Source organism: Dufourea novaeangliae, unplaced genomic scaffold, assembly GCF_001272555.1.
Source record: "Dufourea novaeangliae isolate 0120121106 unplaced genomic scaffold, ASM127255v1 scaffold76, whole genome shotgun sequence".
Classification (NCBI taxonomy): domain Eukaryota; kingdom Metazoa; phylum Arthropoda; class Insecta; order Hymenoptera; family Halictidae; genus Dufourea; species Dufourea novaeangliae.
In genome coordinates, this window is record NW_015373950.1 from 797,175 (window position 1) to 821,429 (window position 24,255).

At 30.4% G+C, this 24,255-nt stretch overlaps 3 protein-coding genes across 3 annotated transcripts; 1 reads left to right on the forward strand and 2 right to left on the reverse strand.

Moving 5' to 3' along the window:
• Nucleotides 1-12,131, reverse strand: LOC107186152. The gene is made up of 21 exons (XM_015573964.1): nucleotides 12,117-12,131; nucleotides 9,839-9,846; nucleotides 9,337-9,729; nucleotides 7,583-7,707; nucleotides 7,283-7,449; nucleotides 6,336-7,211; nucleotides 6,083-6,252; nucleotides 5,915-5,954; nucleotides 4,842-5,009; nucleotides 4,382-4,517; nucleotides 3,198-3,404; nucleotides 2,956-3,090; nucleotides 2,686-2,862; nucleotides 2,457-2,608; nucleotides 2,293-2,375; nucleotides 1,837-2,172; nucleotides 1,493-1,760; nucleotides 1,332-1,414; nucleotides 1,041-1,260; nucleotides 517-953; nucleotides 1-240 (listed from the first exon to the last, which is right to left on the reverse strand). Exons 3-21 carry the CDS (start codon nucleotides 9,576-9,578, stop codon nucleotides 111-113), a joined length of 4,152 nt encoding a protein of 1,383 aa, XP_015429450.1. The 5' UTR covers nucleotides 9,579-9,729; nucleotides 9,839-9,846; nucleotides 12,117-12,131; the 3' UTR covers nucleotides 1-110.
• A 690-nt stretch (nucleotides 12,132-12,821) lies between these two features.
• Nucleotides 12,822-15,390, reverse strand: LOC107186164 (RNA polymerase I-specific transcription initiation factor RRN3). The gene is made up of 8 exons (XM_015573976.1): nucleotides 15,250-15,390; nucleotides 14,825-15,028; nucleotides 14,503-14,722; nucleotides 14,313-14,421; nucleotides 14,078-14,230; nucleotides 13,526-14,011; nucleotides 13,271-13,449; nucleotides 12,822-13,186 (listed from the first exon to the last, which is right to left on the reverse strand). Exons 2-8 carry the CDS (start codon nucleotides 15,026-15,028, stop codon nucleotides 12,837-12,839), a joined length of 1,701 nt encoding a protein of 566 aa, XP_015429462.1. The 5' UTR covers nucleotides 15,250-15,390; the 3' UTR covers nucleotides 12,822-12,836.
• A 2,024-nt stretch (nucleotides 15,391-17,414) lies between these two features.
• LOC107186156 (rabankyrin-5) lies at nucleotides 17,415-24,146 on the forward strand. Its single transcript, XM_015573969.1, has 13 exons — nucleotides 17,415-17,486; nucleotides 17,545-17,734; nucleotides 17,804-17,913; nucleotides 18,158-18,417; nucleotides 18,491-18,640; nucleotides 20,541-20,944; nucleotides 21,026-21,739; nucleotides 21,814-22,086; nucleotides 22,148-22,589; nucleotides 22,674-22,871; nucleotides 23,349-23,589; nucleotides 23,671-23,926; nucleotides 24,015-24,146. Exons 1-13 carry the CDS (start codon nucleotides 17,483-17,485, stop codon nucleotides 24,142-24,144), a joined length of 3,372 nt encoding a protein of 1,123 aa, XP_015429455.1. The 5' UTR covers nucleotides 17,415-17,482; the 3' UTR covers nucleotides 24,145-24,146.
• The last annotated feature ends 109 nt before the right edge of the window (nucleotides 24,147-24,255 follow it).

Consider the following 24,255-nt stretch of genomic DNA (forward strand, 5'->3'; position numbering starts at 1 on the left):
TTTATTCATTTTATGAAGTATTAACTACATTTATTACATAAGTAAATGATTCCATGTTTATGAATGTGGGTTAACTTCAATTTTTATCGTTATAAAAAAGAAAGTAAACTTTATTTACAAGAATCAAAAGACTCTCCTTTGTGCTTTTTGGCCGCTTGAGGGTCATCCTGATTCTCTGTTCTTACCATTAACCTGGGAATCCGTTTCGATTTTAAGTAGGACATCGTTTCACTTGATGACCTAAAAAATAAAAATTGATGTACACAGTAAATAGCATATTTTTTTCAAACAATTATCGATGAATTAAAGTTACAAAATCTTATTAATGTAAAAATTGCTTGATTCTGTGAAGTGAATATGAAAATGAAGTTCGATTTTTTTTCATTCAATTGATGAAAAATATTCTTATAACATTAAAAAATGTTAAACAGGCACACTATACATTGGATACGTATACGATCTTTCACGTTCCTAATAGCAAATTATAAAGTTTAAATTGTCCAGTTTAATATTTACCTCGGGTGAGAAGTTCTAGATTCTGTCAACATTTCTGTCGAGCTAGTTTCAGTCGAACTGGAACTTGTACATGGAGAATAAGGAATGATCTGATAAGTAGTCCTATTGACTATTTCGTTAGTTGGTTCAGTATTTTCTGTTTGATTTGGCATATTATTACTAATACGATGTTCGCCGCCATCTAACATAGGCTTTTTCTTATCTGCTACATCTGACTTTATTGATTTCAATTCAATGTGGTTTTCAGCCTTAGTTTTTAATTTACCATCTTGTGTAGGAAAAATTACAACTGGTATGGTAATATTCTTGTCTCCTTTGGTTGCATTCATTAACTTAATTAATAGTTTCGACAGTTCTTCCCTTTTCCTTGTCACGGTTATTTCCTCAAACCAATTTTTTAACGTTTTGATTGGTAATGTATAATCTTTAATGGGATTCTGAAATACATTGTTATTGTGCAGTTAACATGAAATCAAAATTGGTGGCAACAATAATAATAAACAATTGTTTAAACATAACCTTACTTTAAAGAAGCTCTCCACATACTGTAATACATATAAGCCGCAATCAGTAAAATTTGATTGCTGAGGAACTTTTAAGGATGCTCCTTTAATAGTATCCTTTGAAAATACTTTTTCACTTCCCATTTTTGCAACATATTCGCAGCTCAAGTAATCCCTTAACGTAGCTACTACACGTGATCTACTTGCTCCCGCGAGAGAATCAAATATTAATATACACGGTCTGTAAAAAAAATATATCGTCATCATACTTAATACGTGGCATTTTAGTGAGAAATATAAGTAAACACTTACAGTTTTACAGTATCCTTTTCCTGTGGCACATTTTGTTCTACTTTCGGCGGATGACTTTTATCATCTGTAGTTTCCGATTCGTCCTAAATTATAATACATTTTATAACAGTTGCAAATTCAGTGGTCATAAATGATTTTACAACTATTTATAATAAACTTACATCATCCTCACTATCCATCTCCATTTCTTCGTCGTCGCCTTCTGCTTCATCTCTCTCCGAACCATCGTCGGGTTGATCTATAGTTATAGTAGTCGTCACCGGTGCGAGAGTTGTGTCGCCAATTGTAACAGCTTGAAGTTTCACTTCCTTCAATTTTTTACTTCTATGTACAGTCTTACGAACATCGTTTTCCTCGAGATGAATGCGATTTGTAGAAACTTCGCCCACCAAACCAGGAAAACAAATAATAGCTAAGAACCAGTGGGCACTGTAACATATTGTTTATGTAACAAATGACTGAAGAGCTGAACGTCTAAGGAATCACTGGTGTTATAAATACTTACTGTTCGTTTATAGGTATTACAATAAAATCCTTTTCAAATATGTTTACATTTTTTGTCCATTTCTGTACCCTAGCATGTCTTTTTGTAGCAGGCGATTGGGGAACCACATTACTTTCAACCGCTTGAGCATGTGGACTTGTCAATCGTTTATAAAAGTATGAACTAAATACATGTGTTCTATGTTGGTCGGATTCTGATAAGACTTCTAACGTCAAATATTTCAGATAGAAATCTATAATTACATCGTTTAAAAACTGATCTTCGCCAAGACACAAATAATCTTCGGTATTAATAGCTATGCCACCTTTCGCAGGTGGTGGAGGATATACAGTTATTCTGTAAACAATTTCAACGAATTAATATATATGGATATACATACATAATATTGTATGCAATATTAATACAAAACCTATACTGTGTATACATAAGAAAAACGAAAAGAAATTTATTTCTTACGTTTGTATTCCGCCATTAATATTAGAATTATTTATCGATGACCCCTGACTGTCTCTCCTCGATAAACTTTGAAGTTGTAAACTCTGTAGAAGAAAATATTACAAATTACAATTTTTGGACAATAACTATAGATTAACGAAAATGTTTTGTTTCATGGTACGTACATCTTTCGGTGATGCCCGTACAAGAATATCATTCGCTTCTTTCGAGCTCAATTCTTCTAGCAAACGTCTTGGCATGAATAAATTTTTAAGCACAACTTTTGCTTCCTCTGACAATTTTTCAGGAAGTAAAGTTATTCGCTTATGCGTGTGATCTACATGAAAAACATTAAATTTTTATATTTTCATTTCACTTCAAATATAAATAATATCGTATTTTTAAAATAGGTACCTTTCCCTGCAGGATCGTAGTACGGTCCTTTTGGATCCTGCATTCCTAATAATTCACGAATCATAGCTCCAGTGTTAATAGACGTATAAAAGAAAAGCACTGGCATTGATTTCCCAAAATGAATTAGCGCTTTGACAATATCTTGAAATTTAACTTCTAATGTAACAAAACTTGTGTCTAGAAAAAATACACATATTTATAAACATTTAGTTTATTACGTATTCGTGAATTAGTTGTCATTGTTATTGTTATTAATAAAAATGAATTTACCATCTTCTAACAAAGGTACGCCAAGTCTTACTCCATTTTGTGAGATTACTACTCTCTCCCGAGGAACATATTTATAAGAACCTATCCTTACAGTTCGACACAACAACGAAGTATGAGGAAATTGAGTATAATTATCTGAAAAATTTATATTTAATTTCCTTCTAATTCTTTGCTCCAGTTCGAAATATATGTTTTTCACAGATTATATAACCCAATCGAAATAAGTAATTTTTCAAAATTACCTTTCATGATATCTTCACTCTCCATGACACAATCTACACTTGTGCTAGAAATAGAATTGTTTGTAATTACTGGTTCCTTTTCAAAAATGGCCTCCATTTCTTCAGTAAGACTATTACTTGCACTAAGTGAAAATGTACTATTATTAGAGCCCTCCGATTTTTTTGTTTTGCCTTCCTCTTCCTCGTCTGATGATATTGTCAAACATTCTGAATAATAAATACCATGTGTGACTTCATTTTTTCACATGAATTATTAAGTTATCTTTTAATAGCATTTCAATTGTCTTCGACTTTAAACGTATTTTATTAGTCAAAATAGTTTCATGTCCCCGTGGAACACATGTATGTTCATACCATCATTTCGAAAAACGTGGGTTCTTGAAAGTAAACTGAATTTGAAACTAATATGTAGAAGACAGTATTAATTATAATACTTTTACTGAATGATTTTTTTGTTACAAAATAATTTGTACCAGAAGCTTGAATAAAATTTAATGAAGTTTCCTGTAAGTTTCACGCAAAAATTTCAAATGTAAAATTCACATCATAATTTGTTACCTTAATTTTACCCCAATGTACCATCTGTGTTCGTTTATTTTAAATACCCTTTTAGTAGTTTTATAGTTAAAAACTCTCCAACTAAATATACATGTAGTATTCTTTTGTTACATCCTGTATAAACGGTAGCAATAAAGTTACATACGTTCAGACAACCCCTGTACAATACAATGGTTAGGTTCCTAAAAATTGATGTGCTTTGTGAATTCGTGTTATACAAAACTAAGAACTATTATGTACACACATACAAAAGACAGACTTAACGTGTTAGAACAAAACCGTGTTATTCAGGAGTTTCCCCAATTTTCGTTTTAGAGCAAAATCGTCTTATGGGAATGTCGTGTTAGACAGGGGTTGCCTGTGCTCCATTTCCTAAATTTACTTTAGCACATCGTACAATTTATTACTTTTGACTTTTAATTTCTATTTATTCGAGACACAACATGATTTGTGTTCATATAAGAAAAAATGAATGTCCTTTAAAACTCTGACAATAATTTTAAGAATAACATTTTTATATTCTTTCTTCTAACTTTTACCATTTTCATTACTACAAAGCACTTTTAGTGTTTAAATCATACCATTTACGCAATAATTTAAAACAAAATAAATTATTATCTCTTTACCTGGCTCTTTACGAACAGGCCTTGGCCTTGCAGCACCTCTTCCTCTCCCTCTTCCACGTTTATAAACAGACCCATCTCGTTCTAATTTCTCCAATTTTGCTGACGAATTTCTTTCATTGTTTTTCTTATAAAATGTCTGAAAACGTAATACATTAGGATATACTTACAAGTTTATGTATATATTAAAATTGATTCACACGATACGTAAAAAGAAAATTAAAATAAAAAGTCTGTTTTGATGTTTATTGAAAACTGCTTCTAATTTAACTTGAAGTATTACGTCAGTATTATAAACAGATTTTCAAATATATTTTAGCGCGTAAAAGTTTTTAGTTTTCCGTGTATTTGGGTCTCCAAATAATATCCATATTTTTTAATTTATTATTATCATATCACCGTTTAACTGGATAAACAAATATGAATACACTATAGCAGTGTACTACCATTTTACAATTCTTACATCAACAGACAGCATGGTCTCCTTCTTTTCACGTATACCCATTGTCATAGGTATAGACTTCACATCCTTGGATAATTTTCTTTTACACCGATAACACCGGTTGAAGTCGATTGAACTGATGCCACAGTGTGAACAGACGGCAAGCATTCCCTCAATGTATATAGGCTCCTAGTTCCATACAAAACTTATTGTAGGTACTGATTGTGAATATTTTATCAGATTACTACTTTTTCATTATATAACAAACTAACGCAAAAATGTATATAAACTATAAAAAGAAGATAAGATATTTACAGATATCCTACTATCGTATTATGAAGTAAAATATGACATATATGTTAATGTTAATACAGTTATGGCTTCGTCCTAACGCGGGAAACGCATACTGCATATAAACTCTACTAATCAGGATAGTCAACATTCAATATGAACGTGCAAATAATATACTAAACGAAATTTAATGTTTAGTACATTATTTCCATGTGTTAATAACAAGAAAAGAGTAGATAAGAATTGTAAGAAAACATTTGTATCAACTTTTGTAGTGGTAATAATAAGGAACCAAATGATCTGTTGCAGTAACAGCATGAAAATTTGTAATATTACATCCATGTTTCGTGACAATAGTTCATCTGTTTTATAACAATTTTGTTTATTTGTTATTACGCCCTTTTAGTTTTTATTTACTTGATTAAGTGCCACACTCTTTACTAATATGTGCACATATCACTTTTATTATTTATAAATTGTTTTATAATGATCTATGCACAGAGTGAAATAAACAATAAATAAACATAATAAAATGTTTTTCCTTTTTTGCACCAAAAACCGAAACAATTCGTGTATTACTATAATGATGCGAAAATATTTTCTTTAAAAGAAGTTAAGCATTTTTTTTTATAAATATTTATATGAACAATTTTCATTATTTATGTGTGCCGACTTTTATCCCTGCAATTATGCCTACATGTTCTGATGCACCATGTATAAAATATAAAACACAGAATTCTAGAATGTTCTGTATAAAACAATACAATCTGAAAAGAAACAGTGAAAATATTTTATCAACTTACCTCATTATGTTGAACAGGATTGCTGTTCTCATCTGGTGAACTGAAACATTAATTTAAAGGTAATGCGGTTTTAGTACAAATTATGGGAACATTTAGTGCTAATTATGTTTAAATGCTTATACATATCAGTATAAACTTTGATCACTATTAATTTAATGAATAACCTACCTACGAGAATGATCTAAACTAGTATTTGAGGTATCGTGTGAATTATCATTTTCATTTGTCTCATGTGGCGCAGTGGTTCCGGAGGATCTAGTATCCACAATATAATTTATGCCCAAAGTAGGATCAGAAACCAAAGAAACAGTTGTTGATCCACAAAATATTATATTTGCCTACAAACATAAATGTTTATGAATTCAGTCATTTCCAATAAAATTCATTTTACGATCAATTAATATAATAATGGTTAAAATACCTGCTCTAATAAGTCTTGAACCGTGCAATCCTCATTTGGTATATCAAATGTAATTAATCTCTGTTCACCATTGGCGAAGGTTACTAACATTTTCGCAGTATTGCCCTGTATTTGATGTTGAACTATAGTATTCGTTGGATTATCGATAACTTGTTGAAGATAAGCAATACTTTCCGATGAACTATTTTCTGAATCGGTTTGTGACGAAAAATGTTGTTGATTTGCTTGTTCCAAAACTGTTGAGGTTTCTGAAGATTCAACATCCATACTGTGCACATTTTGAGAAGGCGATAAAAGGGATGATTGTTGTTCATACTGAGATTTTTGTGTCAAGGTCGACTGTTTCTGAAGTTGTGATTGCGATGTAGCTGACGTTTGTTGTCTTTGTTGTGCTGCATTTGTAGTTGCTTGCTGTCGTTGTGTATTTAATGTACCCTGCACCGATTGCGACGTAGTATTTGAGAGTCGTTGCATATTATTTCCTTGCAATCTTTGATCATTTTGCATTTGCTTTAATCTCGTTTGCTCCATTTTAGACTGCTGCAGTTTTAAAGAATGTTTTTGCATTAATGCAGAAGTCTGAGGTCTAGCATGAACTGTACTTGAAGAATTATGAATTTGTATAGAAATGGGGGTCACATTTTGTCCAACAGTACTAGCTGCTTTATTACAGAATGCTCTGATACTTGACACATGAGCGTTTTGTATTTGAGTTCCTATATTAGTTGTTGCATTCACTCTATCAAGAGTAGATGAAGATCCAGTTTGTATACTGTTTGTTGAATGTCGATTTCTGTTTTGATTTGTCCTAAGTGGTTTTCTTTTGACAAACCCAGTATTCAGTGTTGATAACTCACAATGGCCATGTAGAAGAGCCTACGAAAACATATAATTGTTATTGAATCATACAAAATCACTTAGAAAGTACATAACAAGTGTATAATTACGTGGGAAGAAATATTATTTTGATTTTCATTTAAATTGGCAGTCTGAGTTTTTTCTGATACTAGCGCACTCTGTTTTGAAACTGCATTCAGAGTAACACTATTTTCCTGCATTTTTATCCATTGTATTTGTTGTCCATCATTATTACAACCTACTAAAGCCTTAGAACCTAAACAAAATAATACTTTTTTATGAATTAACTTTTAAAAGGCAAGATTCTATATTTAGCTATGTAACGAAATAATGACTTCTTTTTGTTAATGTACTGTCACTGTAATGAATTCCAATTTCAAGGAACTTACCTTTATTATCCACAATGTTTACAATATTCCCACTAACAGTATTTGTATTTACTGTTGTAGTCTTCAATACACCTTGAGGTGAAGTTAACTCATTCGTATTTGTTTTTATTATAAAAACATTTTGGCTGAAAGTAAAGCAGAATATTAAACTTATAAATTAATACTGCATTTTTGGCTATAGCACAAAACTTTTGTAACAGAAAAATGCAGGATAACTTTTAGATTTTGCATTAACCAGAAATTGACCATGTGGCTTAGTTTCCAACCACATATATAAATACATTTACATGCTATTAGATTTGAAGTAGTAATTAATGTAATATCCTCTTTTTCAAGAAATTTGTCTTGTAACAGTAACTTTAATATAAAACAGCAACTGCATTATATACATATACAATAAGTAGGTACACATAAGATACAATTGCCAAGTATTACTTTTATAAATGAAAATATCAAGGAAAAAAGGGTGCATTGGTACATATCTAAGTTAACTTTATAAAGTGTAACTCTTATTGTAAATACACTTAGTATATATTTTGTAGTATGCACTTTACAAAAATATACTTTCAATGTTAATACAGATATACTCCTTATACATTGTCCAAATATATTAGAAAAATAAATTACGTAAATAATTATATTCATTTCAGCACACTTGTTATACAATTTGTTGATAAGTATGTGTGAAAGGGCACAGATAATTGAAATAAAAGTTTAATAGTTCCTTGTTCAATTATAAGTTAAAATTAAAATAGAATGAAACAATAAGCGAAAGTAATAAACAAAACAATAATAAATAAAAGTAAATAGTTTGTTAGTGTTTATAATACTTTCTCCTCATAAATATTATATATTTCTCATGATTATAACTTGTTATAATACAATATGTATAATCTGATGAAACAATTGATGAATAATGGAAAAATGATTTATTTGTTTGTATTCATTTCACAGAATGAATACTATATTTTACACAATATTCCCACATTTCACATCTGCAGTGTACACCGTAATTTTTTCAGTTATCAAAATACAATAATCTTTAATCTTTAACGATCAAAATCTTTTAATGATTAAATCAAGAAGAAAGAGTAGTAGCAATACAAAATTTCTTTGAGGCACACATGTACAATATATTATAGTGATGCATTCAAAAACAAATATTCATAGCTTAAAACTTATGATGTAGCCTTTGCTCTTAAGACTTTTATCAACAGAAAAGTGTAATATTGATATACTTGCGATTTTCTTGCTGTTATACTTTCACACATGTGATTAGAAGACTAGCTTAAGAAGTGTTCAATGATAAGGTGTTACATTTTCATATATAATGTCCTAATGTTTATAGTTACGTGCAATTATTACATAATTTAAATGCTGATTAAACTGTATTTCATTCAAAACATATTTTTATATACATGAAATTATATGCTTGTTTACAAAATTGTAACTGTGATTAAATATTTAATGCTTAAGTGTAATGTAACTGTGGTCATATTATGTACTGAAGTATGTTTCCAAAATGTAAAACTAGATATAAAAAAAATATAAATCTGTAACATGCGTTTCACAATTCATATTTAATTTTAATAACCAGTGCCACGTACCAATATCCCCTTCATTTTCCTCGAATATTTAAGATTTTAATATTCCTAAACATATATTAATACATGTATGTACAAAATTGAAAACAAACAGATATCACACTACTACTTGAATATTTGGAATGTTGAAATACATGCGCTTGAAATTACCCTTGATCCAATTGCGTTGCAGAGATTTGATTCCCTAAATTAATTTGCTGCGACAATATTGCTTGCCCGCTGTTTTGTGGTGCAGTGGTATAAGTCAAAAATTGGTGAGCACCATTACCACCGTTATTTACATCTTCGACAACTAACTGAACACTTTGCCCCTCTAGAGAACAAATTCTCTGTACTTCTTCGAGCGTTAATGTACCACTGGCATTGGTCACAAAATTATAATATTGTGCCATATTATTTAAGACTTAACTGCTTGCAAATATGATCTTTTGTCGGTCAATGCAGATTAATGTTAAATTGATCAATATCACTACTATACAGTATTACACCAGTCCATCAATATCATATCTGTAGAACGACGAATTAGTATCTTCTCAATAAAACCTATTAAAAACAATTTAAAGTTACTCATGATTTCTATGTATATAATTTTAAATTTTACAATTTGGAAAGTACAATTTAGTAAGAAAAAAATAAATAGATGTAAACAAACCTTAAAAACTAAAGAAAAATAAGATAATACAAAAACAGTATTATTATTTATTGCTTTACAATTTTCTTGATTAGCTATATTTACTTTAAACAGAATCTTGGTAAGAATTTCCTAATAGAATGTCAATGCTAAAGAACAACGAATTAATAAAAATTACATAAAATACAAAACCAATTCATCATACAGATTAATTAAAGAACTATATCAATTAAATTTTAAATGTACATATTTGCAAAAAGTAATTTATCCTCAAATTCACCAACAATTATTTAACTTAAAATACTTTTTATTTCTATAGTTCATGGCATCAAATTTGTATATTAATCCTACAAATGATGTCTCACAAATTATAACAAATTCATAAGTTGTATCATAATTATTAATCAATAAATCCAAAAATAAATTTTAAAGTATTAAATAACATTACCCACAAGCGAAATGCACAAAAACTGTACAACATGTGCTTCATAGATCTAAAGTTGGTGAAAATCTTTTAAGAACAAATTAAAATATCACTTGTATCACAGGATAATTGATAATTGTAATCTTATTAACCACATTAAACTTATACTCGTAGTTTGTAACATGAAAATTTTTAAAGAAGAATATGTTCATAATAATAAATAGCAGCATTTTAATATGGGCAGACTGATATGAAATAAGCAATACAAAATATTATATATAAAAGTCTATAATCTTGATAACATAAAATTTTATATGTATTATTGTAAATAAGGTACGATTGTGTTTATGAGATACGTCCCAATATTAAATACGCAATACGTATTCTCACATAAAAAAGAATAAAAAATTATGCCCATATTTTGTATAGACTCATAAACAGTTAATAATTTCTATAAAATTATAGAATACATGAAAAACATATTAACTTATACAGATATGAAAACAGACATATGTGTGATGCAATGAATGTTTTCACTTATGAAATTCATCAAAGTTACACAACTTTATGAATGACTTCTTATTATTTTTATATTAAAATTTGTAATTTCTACAATTTATTACTAAACTAAAGATTTTATGCATTTATAGTCTATAAGGCTCTATCAAATATAATAGAGGACAAAACTTTCATCAGGTACTATGAAATTTTTTATTTATTCTGAACCCAATAAGATACTTAAGAGAAGAAAAGTATCCCTACCTACATTCTTGTCTGTATGAATTACTATAGAAAATCTGTGCATAAAAATCTGCAATTTATTTATTACTCTGTTGCATAAAATATTTAGACATGATATACAACTGTTTATAGTGTTTAAGTGTATAAATTTTTTAAGTAATTATGTTGCTTGTAAAAATGAAAATTCTATTTAAATTGTGTTACTGACATATGAAATTGTGCACACACATTCTATAATTAAATTTAGATTGAGTAATTTTCCCATAAGCAATTTTTAAATTTCTACATTATAATGTAATAACCGAATGATTACAGATAGTTTAGCTAAAACAAACAAAAAGATTCATTCTACAAAATAATCAAACACTATTAAACACTCATAAACAAAGTGTTTATGACTATTCATATTTAAATAATCAATAGTTTTATTTATCAGTATTTTATGTATTAATATTGCCCAAACAGTAAATTTATATGAAACATCTACTCTAAACAATAGTAATAAAAGTAAACAATGTGTCACAGCTGATGAGACAAGAGTTAAAGCTTCTGAAGATTTATTAGGATTTTCATTATAGCATGTGTTATAAACTTCATTACAGAATCATCCGTGATGAAACCAAATATACATAAATGTTTTTAGTCTCTCTCATAGTATTGTTGCCGATGAGGTATTTGGAAATGAATATGAAAATTTGGTACAGTAATATAAAAGTAGAAAATGTTCGAATTCCACGAAATCATAACCTAAAAATTGTAGAAAGAAATCGATCTTTAATTCTCGCAAGTCACAAAATATAATTACAAAATAAAAAAAATGAAAATGAATAAGTTAGAAATAAAAAAATCACCCAGAATTATGGAACATATTTACGATTCAACGTTGAAGCGTTTAATGTAAATGATGGCAAGACCGTTTGAGAATTTTATCATAACCTTGTTTCAAAATCGTAACACTAATAAGCGTAAGTTACAATAAGATACTATTAAAATAATTAGCATTTTACTGAGATGCGAAGCGGCTTTATTATCAATTCCATATGAAAAACATGCGGAATTACCGACTCGAATACGAACCGACGTCTAGCACACACATTACAAATTTTTTATTAAATTGACAACCATGATACTTACAGTCGTTCGTGTAAAGTGAAGTAAATATACCATTCCAAATACGGCAATAATAAATTCTTCTTGGATCGTACCAAAATTATTGCATTATACTCTGCGCAAGTAAATAACAATTCCAATTCGCCATTTTACGTTACCGTTTACGTGAAAGAATCGCAAAGCAACCGATAGACCGCAAAAGATTACGCCACTGCGTCACTGAAGTAGTTTCCGGCTCCGGTTTTCTAAGACGTTTACGGCGCGAAATTCGGTATACCACCCCGTAAAATTGATGTGAACGTCAATGCTTAATTTAGGTGCGTACATCATTAAAGATTTCTGATCTTTAACAATTTCCAAAGTTTTTGATGTTTTCAAAATGGAAATAATAGATATACTGAATTTATGAAATTTTCTTTATTAAATGAAAATAATTTGAATCTTACGAATAATTACTCCTTGGTAACGTGAAAATATAGATGTGTTAAACATTGCAATATTGTTAAAAATTTTTTTTTTTTTCGATTAAAATACAACACATATTTTATTAATACATAATCATGTACTTATGTAAATTAAATTTATGTAAATTATACAGTCTGTAACTTTCAAAAAGTTATTAGGTTCAATAAAAGAATAATATGAGGACTTTCTTGAATATTTAATTTATTCAAAAGGATGATTACAAATAAACTGAAAGTACATTATAATGTACTGTACATCGAATTTGGAAACTTGAGTCTCCTATTCAGTCATGTAATCAATGTCTTCTTTATATGTAGTAGATGTTTTGTATTCATTACTATTAATAACATTGTCACGAAATAAAGAAATTAACATCTGACCACTTCGTTGTAATGTATAAGAACTAAATGGAAAAAAGTTTTCCACTGTAGTTACTGTTGCCTTCTTACTATTAAAAATTGGAAGTTGACTTCGTGTATTATTCTCAATAATAGTGTAACAATATGCCAATTGATACGTTCGTGTAATTTCTGCAAAATTATGTACAATTTCAGGATAGCAGGCTTTTAACGGGTTCAATTTAGAAGTTATGATTTTTGCCAAATCCAATTCTTGTAAATATAACATATCTGAAAGTAAAGGACAATATTGTTATAATATATTTACGATGTTATAAAAATATATTACGTATAATTAAAATGAAATATACTTACATTTCTTTGAATCTGGGTAGTCATTATGCCTTTTAGCAATTATGAGAAATAATGCCTGACAAACTGAATAAAATACTGTATGAGCTTTGTTCTCGTCATTTACACAATTGGAGTAATCTTGCATATTAATATAATCGTGTATCCATTTAGACAGTTTAAGCTGAACTACTTTCACGGTTCTAATTAAAAAAACACATAAATATGTACACGCATATCATTTTATAGATTCCGTACTATAATACAGTAAATATTTACCCAGTTGTGACAAAATTTGCTGTAACTAGGAAACTAGCAATGTATGCCACAGACGACTGCCGTATAATAGAAGGTACGTTAGGATCTGAGACTTTGCGCCACAACCAATCTATAAAAGCCTCGGCTACAGCTGTTTTAAAACTACAAATATAGAATATAATATACTGCACATATTGACTTGCATGAGTGGGTAATATTACTGTTTCAAATATTTGTAATACGTCAAAGTAAAAACTTTTTAAAGATTCTATTTGCAAAACTCCTTCAACAAAACAGGAGTTATGCATGTATTTCAGAATCAGTTCCATACACACATCCAATTTATGAGCTATTGGATGTACTTTATCTGTTTCTGTTATATCATTGTCTTCGACAACATTATTCTCATTACCAAGTGTGCTGTCACATTCGCTACTGTCATCCATTAAGTCTTCATCCTCATTATTTGTCTCTAAACGTGGTATATTTACATCCAATACCATCAACCTACAATAAAAAACGTTAATTTTCGATTCCAAAATCTTGAAATTCCAGTTTGTAATGATTTATTACCTGTTAATAATTAGAGACAAAACCTCAGATCGTAACTGAGGAGCATACTCTAATATTTGGAGCAATGCATAAACATAAACTTCATGCATATGGGTTCCATGAATAATATATGGAAATCTTCCTTTAAATGACTGTAACAAGAGCTTACTTGACCTGTAAAAATATGATTGGATTTTTATTTTTTCATACTTTAAATTACATATAATTTCTAAAATATATAACTACAGGTTCTTACATTGGTACAATTTTCAAAATTTTGCCTAATACATCGTGTATGTGTTTTAATCTTTGCACATCTTCTTCTTTACATACTCCGACTTCCCATTCCGTTTCATCATTTTCATCTATATAAAACACAAACATATATAAAAAAAAGCACCTTCTACGATGTTGTTCTTGTATAAATACAAATTTCTCATATATACCTGGCTTAAACTGTTCAACTAAATTATCTATTACATTTTTAGCATAGTGAATTTGCGTACAAATTAAATCTTCTATAAATGATTTGTAAGCAGATGCAACTTCTAAAGAACGATTTGTCCATTTTATTTGTAAAAGTGTCTCTACAAATAATTTATGAACTGGACCAAGTAGTGATATACATTGCCTTACACTTGCTAAAAATTCTATTAGATCCACATCCTGCAATTGAATATAATAAAGATTCAGTTAATACCATTGAGTTAAACTACATTAAACTGATAAAACTATTGTAATATAGATTGTATCGAGGATAATATGTACCTTTATATTAGAGTCTCGTAAAATACATATTAAATCTTCATAATCTTTAATTCCATTGCCACTTTCAAAATTATAAATAATATTTTTCAAATTTTTTGGAAGTTTAAAATATACTCTATTAGGCTGCCTAATTAACTGAGATCTGACTCCGGGAGCCTTTAAAATCGATGAAACGCTACTAACTCTTGATGATACAACTGACATCTGTTTAAAAAATATGTATGTAGTATGAAACAGAAATTTTATAAAACACGACAGTTACACGTTTATTTCAATAAAATATATCCAATAAACTTGTATTAACATTAAAATACAGAAGAAGAACCGAATAACATTTATCTACATCCTTAAAACTGTCACACATGTACGCAATAATATAAGGAGGTTATGATCGCAAGTAAAAAAAAATATTTAACATTACTTACCTTTAGACTTATATCTATTACCTACTAATATATTTGTTCTTTTTTTGACAGTTCTGAATCAGGTATTTGTGTACATTTTGAAACTGTATTACTTCATAAGTATCCTGGTTAACAATATTAACACACGTGTTCGATAGCACCATGTGGCACCATGCGGTTAAAGAAACTTCTGAAGCCGAGTATTGCCGAGTATCTGTATTATCGACTCGTACGGTCGTACCACAGACGAGATATAAAAATAGACCTAACATTCAATGTAATTTTCTGTCCTATGCTTCGGGGTGCTTCGGGGGCGTTAGAAGCCACCGTACCATTTAAGTATTCCATTCCTTGCTAGCGAAACCGGGGCAATAATGTATGTATGTATTGCTATATGCAGTCACGAGTGTGTGTGCTGTGCGTTATCACCACCTTATCACGGTGTCGAACATAGTTCCTGAAGTCAGAAACAGTTTCTGAGAAACTTTTATGTGGAGTGCGCTCGAATCAGTGTGATTTCGTGGGACACCAAGTCCATCAAGTTCAAGGCAGGGTAATGGTTTCCTACCACTTGGTAAATTTATTCTAGGTACTGAAATAAATATTAAATCGAATATTAATTTGGCATAAATTTCAGTAATTCCCAAAACCAAGAGGTAGGAGCAGGTAGGAGCAGGTAGGAGCATGTGCGAGCATGGTAGGATGCCCTTTCCCCATCCTTTCCCAACACTACTTTTTTCCCTAGCGGAAGCCGAGTTTGCTCGCGAGGGTACTGTTGCGGTCCCCGCTCATGTCACGTAGCGGTGTATGTCATAAGCTTCACAGGCGCGAAGTTTGAATCGAATAACACATGTAATAGGAAAGGAGGGTAAAGGTGAAGTTGACACTGATTTGAAGAAGTGTGAAATCTGTTAGAGATCCTTTTAATAAATGCATTTCAAGATCATAAAATAATCAATATTCACTTAGAAACGGATGTTTAAACATTTGCCAGTTGCCTTCGCCTCCTATCCTAACGCTCAGAATCATTGCAAATATGTAAATCGCTCGTTATCAATAACCGGGAAGAAACGCATCAACGAATCCGGTTAAATCTTAGAAATTAATAATTATAAGATTGGTCAGTAGTAACTAAGGACATTTTGTAATTAAACAAAATGATATACGAAGGGAAATGAAAAGACATTCCATTCCACCGACAACGTTGTAATAGAAAGGACGTATAAAAATTACTTTATCAATTAAATTTGTTTTCCTTTAAAATTAGTTAAAAATCGTTTATTTAAATAGTTTAAATATAGTTTTCAAAGTTTTAATTTAAATCTTTATTGTTCTTTATTATTATCGTTATAATTTCCTTTTTATTCAAAATTATCTATAAAACTAACGTGTTTCAAATTTTAATTACTTTGAGACTCAGGATTCCCTGAGGGCCCACGCAACAGTACAAACCAGTCGAGTAAAAGTATCGATACCTTGGCGATATTGATTCAACCCTATACTACATATTCATTAAGACACGAAACTCCGTTATAGAGATGAGTAGTCTATCGTTGAGACCCTATAATAATTATAGTGTCTCTAAGTTCAACTATAGAAATTCGATTTAAACTTACAACTAGAGTAGTCTCTATTTTATCAATATAATTAAACATTGTATTGTACCTAAATATATACGCAGGAAAAATGATATCTTTTCGATAGTTTGATATTACTAGATATTACTATAACTTAGATACTTCTAACTATTCCAAGAATGACCATGTTGTTCATTCTTCTAAGCGAACTATAATTAAACAAATCCATGATCTGAATACAATCTAAAGTGTGAACAGTGTGAACTGCATATTTAATGGGAAAGTACGATTCACTAACAGTACCGGTTATTTGTGATATTATTTGGTATTGAATTTTTTTTGTTTCCACTGCATAGGACTTTTTTCTGTCTTTCAAAAGTGTGGCTACAGTTTCCTCAGAAATGAAAATATTGTAAGCTCGTGCATGACAGATGTAATGAATGCTGTGTGTGGGCGTACAATACATCATAAAGTTTCATTAATATATTTATTAAGTGTAAACGAAACAATATCATCATTTTTAAAAGTTTTACCTCTAAAATTGTATCCATTACTAAGTGTATTTTATTATATTCGTGTAGAATAAATTATGCCAAACAAATATAAACTATTGTAAATAACGGACATGCAATAATTTTTATACCGGTAGTGCTAAAAGTTGATACAGTTTTATAATTATGGGTAAGTTTAAAATATTTCTATGCTTATTGTGGACTATTTTAAGTTTCACGTGTTTTAGAGGATTCGATGCAAGCACAAAAATGGCAACAGCATTTATCTTTACTGCGAGAACAGTATGTTAATTTGTATAATTCAAACTCAGAACTTCAACGTAAATATGCTATTGCGACTGCTGATAAGCAAGAATCTGGATTTATTGGAAGACTTTTAACAACCATAGCATCTTTGTATGGTCAACATCGCTACAGGTATATAAAGTTTATAATCATAATCATATGAGTACATAATATAATAAATCACATACTCTTATTTTACAGCGATATAGCTATTAAGCTAAGGGATAAAGAAATACCAGCACATAAATTTATATTGTCTGTTAGAACAGATTTCTTCAGTGATTCAGTACTTGCTGAAGTAACTACTTTAGGTAAAATATTACAGGTTTAGTTGAAATACAGTAGAACTACATTTATCTGAGCATATGTTTAAATGAACTTGTAGGTTAATATTTATTACTGAACTTAGTAAGTTTTATGTGTAAACTTGTGTTGTACGAATATATCAGTTATCTATACTAACTTATCCTTCGACAGGTTTGGATAAATGGAGCTCTACTGTATGTGAAAAATAAGTATACATACATAAGTAAGCATTGAGGTACATATTTGTAGATTGGACTAATTTGGACCCAAATATTGGATTAGTGCTCTTAAAATGGATATATACTGGAAAAGTATCTCAAGAGAATTTAACATTGGATCTAATGAAAGCAGCATCTAATTTTCAATTAGTCGAATTAGTTGAGCAATGTGAAAAATATTTGATCGGAATTGTAGGACTGAAAGATTGTGTACAATTGTATGCAGCTGCTGAAGACTTGGGTGCTCAGAAACTAAAAGAACATTGTAGTTCTTTAATTTCAGCACACTGGGTAAAATAAACATTTTTAACTCCTTCCAAGCACTAATTGTAACATGATTTTATTTAAAATTTCATACATTTAGGAAGATTTAACTGGGGAAGATTTTAAAGAAATGCCTGGTTCCTTATTGTACAAGTTATTGCAAACAAAAAGTAAATATCCGTTACATGCTGCAGTTAGATTATTGAGGGAGGATGTCGTTTTCTTATATTTAGTGGAGAATAATTCGGGGGTAAGTTACTACTTTTAAATTTATATATGAATTTTTTGTATTTATGTACAGTATACGTTATTTTATTATTTATACACTAAAACATAGTAAAACAGACATAAAAATCATCACAGCCTGCTTTAAGTACATTTTATTCTTCTCTTGCAAACATTAATGCTCAAAATATTCTGTAATATCGTTTAAATCACTGTGTAAATATTCTCTATTTTACAAGAGTATAATTTCAGGTTATTTATTTGAATGTTGATATATCACATGCTCATTATGTTTATAAGTTATGACAAACTAAATTAGTTAACACTTGAAAGAATGTTAATATTCTTATATTAATAAGTACTTAAAATTAAAATATTATGTTGATTTTGCAACTAATAATATTACTAGTAATACAAAAATATACATATTCATTTTTCCAATTGATTCGGATGAATTGCACAAATGGTAACTACAGAAACAATATTGTGGTGGACCTGCTGGTGCTCCTCTGTCTTCGCCAGTAAAACATCCCTCTTCATATGCTGTTTTCACAATTTCTTCTTTATTTTCCCACTTATAATCTACATAACTATAAATGGGAACCGTACGTTTTTGAGGTGCACAGTCCCTTTCCACAGCCGTGATTATCGACGCTGTTTGTGATGCATTAATGATAATTCAGCAATATGTTTCATAACATATAATTAAACATAAAATTTACTTACTTGTACTTTTGAATTTGGGATAAATAGTTTTCTTTCTGCAAAGAGTAGATGAGGGACAATAAACTTGAAATCGAGCACTTCCATCAAATTGTGAGCACAATAAATCAGTTTCTTCATGACTTGGTTGTGATGCGTAGCATTTAAAGCAAGAAATTCCATCTGCATTTACTGATATTATTACATCTAAAAGTATTAAATATCTTTATAGCTCAGGAACAACATTCAACAATCTATGAATAAACTTAGTGTTGAATGTTACAATAAATGTAAAGTAAATAAAACTAAAATATCTCGTATGAGTACATACACAAAGAAATTATTATAACTGATAAAATTTTTGTTGAATTTATCTGAAAAGTCATGGTATTTGCAATTAATTTAAATGTACTATAGAAAAATATATTTCTAAAATGTTATTTATGCCTGTTATTGACAATTTTTGTGTACATTTATTTAATCTTTTGTTCAATTACTGCTTTAAAGTCCAATTCATCATCGTTATACAAACCTGAAACAATTTAATTAAAAACAAATTACATATAAACACAGAAGTACATGTTATAACAAGCATTAATACATTAACATAATATTATTGTGATATAAGGAAAAGAATTTATAGTCATTAATTTATTAAACAAATAATTAAAAACGACTTACAAATTTAATTTAATTCATTATTGCACGGCAAATAATTGTTTAAAACATCAATTCTGCATCTAACTTTCGCGTCCAATTATTGAATAGAACATGTTTAATTCGACACTGACACTCGTTCCCAATAGCACTTAATTAATGTTCACTGGACGTCACATTGCAACGTTAAGATTCCGATTAATCTGTTGCTGTTTTGCAACAAATCGTATTCTTTCTATCGGAAATTGACTGCGGTTAGACGACTGTGTCATATGCCACGTCATGTCCTCTCTATCCTCTATAGACCACTATTTCTGATTATATCGGAACGTAATCATATTTCTTTTCCGTTTACTTTTTTTTTACACCGTTGTTTGTGTATCCTTAACACTAAAATTGTATAGGTTCCGCTACTCATGTGCATGAATACATACTTCCGCTGGGCGTATGCGCAGTACATCCTACGCGTAGAACAGTGGTTCTCAATCTGCTTGGTGTATTTATGACAATTTGAAAGTATGAATAATAAAAAGGATTACTAAATACTTTTATATTTTTCTTTTTAGTTACCAAAGGCCGTAAATGCCCTCGACAATAAGGGGGAATTGCCCTTGGAAGTCGCTTTAAAAACACGTCAGCCTTCGTTAGCTCGAACTTTAGTTGGGCATGGTGCTGATTTAAGCGCGAAAGATTCAAGAGGCTTTTCTTTGCTTCAAGCTGCTATCTTTAAAGGAGATTCCTATTCAGCGGAATTTATAATAGAACAATTGGAAAATAGTGGTAATGCACAAGAGTTATCCGAGCCTGTCAAGATTACAGGAAGCACACGAGATATTAAGAATCCTGAAGAATTCGAAGGATGCACTGCTTTGCATTTGATGACGAAACATATCTCAGAAAGTATGATCGCTGTTGGATCTCGATTACTCCAAGCTGGCATTGATACTAACTTGCAAAACAAGAAAGGATGGTATAGTTCTTTTTAATCAATTTCATAAATAAAAATTTTATCATTAAATATTCCGATTATTACTACTGTTTACATCCACAGGACTGCCTTACATAGCTGCATTTGGGAAAGGAATGAACCGCTTTTTGATATTTTGTTAGAATGTGACAGTATAAACATAGATAAAACTACAAATGACAATGACACTCCATTATGTATTGTAATGAAAGCAGATCCATTCTGTGAGTCCTTTGCCAAAAAACTTTTAGCTAAAGGTGCATCGCCCAATCCTCTGTACAAAGACACTGAAGACACTTTGCTACACGTTTTGACTAGGGAAAGTAAAGAAGAAGCAGCACTGTTTTTAATTGATTATTGTGAAGATACCTTAAGGACAAAAAATAACGAGGGATATTCAGTTTTACATGAAGCTTGTAAAGTTGGTTTAAAAAATTTAACCAGATCTTTATTAAAGTATGGCTTTCCATTGGATGAAGTAACATTGTCTACTGGTGATGCACCAATACATTTTGCTGTTTCAAATTTGTATATCGATATTGTAGTAGAACTGTTAAGTGCCCCTAATTCAAATTCTCAGTTAAATCTGAAAAATAATGCAAGTGAAACACCATTGAGCTTGGCTATAAAAGTTCCACTCAAGAAAGGCAGAGATATCGTTTTGGCTTTGATAAAGGCTGGAGCGGACATCAATCAGCGCAACGAAGAAGGTTTGACATTATTGCATCAAGTAATATTAAAAGAAGATTCAGCAATGGCTATCTTTTTATTAGAAAATGGTACAGACATGAATGCTAGGTAAATTCAATAGTCCGACACTTATATTTTTGAACTATTTATTCAACTATATAATATAATTTTAACTTACTTAGGACTGCAAATGGGGAAACACCATTGCAACTCTCTGTACATTGTAGACTGGGCGAAGTGGTAGAAGCTCTTTGTAAAAGAGGTGTAGATACTTCTATAGAGTGTCCATTATGGGATGCATTAGATTCAGATCAAGAGGATATAGCATCTATCCTAGTTAAATATGGAGCTGATACCGACTGCTGGAGTCCTGGTCCAGATGGTTGTCAACAAACATTACTACATAGAGCAATTGATGACAACAAAGAAGATATTGCACAATTCCTTATAAGAAGGTAAATGCATGGAGTATGTATTGAAAACTAAACTATATGTCGAAAATGATATTCTTTTTAGTGGATGTGATTTAAATGCTCCAATAAAACCTGGACCAGATGGTTCAGGCAGTGATGAGGCTAGAGACGAGTGTACTCCATTACATGTCTGTTGTCAATGGGGTTTAGAACAAGTGGTTCAGACCCTTATCGAACATGGTGCAGATGTGAATGCTCGAGATGCAGAAGGCAAAACTCCAATTCATGTTGCTGTACAAAATCAGCATTCACAAATTATTTCGCTCCTACTTTGTCATCCAAATATAGATTTGAATAAAAGAGATAAAAAAGGTTTAACACCGTTTGCAACTGCTTTAACATTCAGAAATAATAAGGCTGCACAAGCAATATTGGAACGACTGCCTAAAGCTGCCGAACAACATGACAATAAAGGTAGAAATTTTTTACACACTGCTATTCAGAAAAACGACATGGAAAGCATACTGTTCCTACTATCTATACAGGTGAACACAATTTGTAAACATTAGTATATCATGTATATATAAAAAGTATTTTTGTATAACTGATGAACGATCGGCATTTTGTAGGTAGACGTGAATTCTAGAGTTCATGATGTGACTCAAACTCCACCTTTACATCTCGCTGCAATTTCCGGAAATGAGATGTTGGTACGAAGTTTGATTTTGGCTGGTGCACGTGTTAATGATACTGATGCAAACAGAAACACTGCATTACATGCTGCAGCGAAAGCAGGTCACGCCGCAGTCATCTCTGCTTTATTACAGGTACTGTGATTTATACAGAGTATCGATAATCCCTACACATTTTTGTGAAGCGTCTAAAAATTATGTAAAATTCAGTTATAAACTGATAAAATGACATTTATTGCACAATTAAAAATAACGTTACTGACTAATTAAAGTGCGACATGATGCCTATCAGTATTCTGCATAGTTCAGATCTGTTTATATTATTTGCAAGTACATCGTACGAATATATTAACAAAGAAATGTAAACAAATTAAATCTGATAACTTAGTCTGCCAAGATTTGTTCTTTCCGCATCCGTTTCAGCGATGAGGAAAACTACATTGGTCTCGGGTTCGAACGATTCAAACTTTGCTACAGTCCTAAAAGTTTTAAGAATTTCTACAACAAATACTAACATATCGATTAATTCATAAAAATACATAAAGAATATATGGACATCTCATAATTTTAAACACAAATTCGTATATAACGAGAGCCATTATATTTTTGCAGAACAGCATTAATTTTGATGCAGTAAACGCAGATGGAGATAATGCCCTGCATGTAGCTGTAAGGGAAGGACATGTATCAGTAGTGAGAACACTTTTGACTGAATGTACATTAGACGCGGAAGCAGTAAATCTTAAGGGTAGAAATCCCTTACACGAATTAGCTCGATGTGGCAAGGATAATGCTGCTACTATATGTGAATTTTTTTTGGAGTGTATGTCACAATACCCCATAAATAAAACAGGTAAAAATATTTAAAAGTATATATCTTTTACATACTAATTAATTTATGGCAAATTAAGTCACATTCAACATTCTGTTTAAGATTTAGAAGGTAATACACCATTACTAATTGCCTACATGAAAGGTAATGGTCAGCTTTGTCGTACATTGGTAAAGGCTGGTGCATGTTTAGGTACTATGAACAAAGAAGGCATTACGATTTTTAACTATCAAGTAGCAACGAAACAATTACTATTTAGACTGTTAGATTCCTTAACGCAAGAAGCACCATGGGCTGATAAAGATCTGTGCTTAGAGTGTGGTACAAAATTTTCTATCACAATGCGAAAACATCACTGGTATACAATCATTGAAATTATTATGCAAAAATTTATGAATACACATAGTAATCATGTGAAATTAAGTTTTTAATTTCTTCTTTTTTAGCCGCCACTGTGGCCGAGTTTTATGCAACAAATGTTCTGGTCAAGATGTTCCAATTGTAAAATTTGGATTGAATAAACCAGTGCGTGTTTGTGTAGTATGTTTTGATGTATTACAAGTAGGTGCTGAATGAAAACCGACTTAAATAATAAAAGCATTCATATGTAAATAAAATAAACATCATTCCATAAGTATTTCTCATAAAAAATATATTAAAAGTCTGCATGAGCTATGTCAGTGGCTG

Excerpts from the sequence above, each read along its gene's own strand:
- LOC107186164 (XM_015573976.1), bottom strand. The coding sequence starts at position 15,028 with ATGTCAGTTGTATCATCAAGAGTTAGTAGCGTTTCATCGATTTTAAAG. Across the intron at positions 14,422-14,502 it reads AGTTGAACAGTTTAAGCCAG|ATGAAAATGATGAAACGGAA; the intron begins GTATATATGAGA and ends TGTTTTATATAG. Across the intron at positions 13,450-13,525 it reads GCAAATTTTGTCACAACTGG|AACCGTGAAAGTAGTTCAGC; the intron begins GTAAATATTTAC and ends TTTTTTAATTAG.
- LOC107186156 (XM_015573969.1), top strand. Across the intron at positions 17,735-17,803 it reads TATGGTCAACATCGCTACAG|CGATATAGCTATTAAGCTAA; the intron begins GTATATAAAGTT and ends CTTATTTTACAG. Across the intron at positions 18,641-20,540 it reads TAGTGGAGAATAATTCGGGG|TTACCAAAGGCCGTAAATGC; the intron begins GTAAGTTACTAC and ends TTTTCTTTTTAG.
- LOC107186152 (XM_015573964.1), bottom strand. The coding sequence starts at position 9,578 with ATGGCACAATATTATAATTTTGTGACCAATGCCAGTGGTACATTAACG. Across the intron at positions 7,212-7,282 it reads AAAATAATATTTCTTCCCAC|GCTCTTCTACATGGCCATTG; the intron begins GTAATTATACAC and ends ATGTTTTCGTAG. Across the intron at positions 4,518-4,841 it reads AGACCATGCTGTCTGTTGAT|ACATTTTATAAGAAAAACAA; the intron begins GTAAGAATTGTA and ends TTACGTTTTCAG.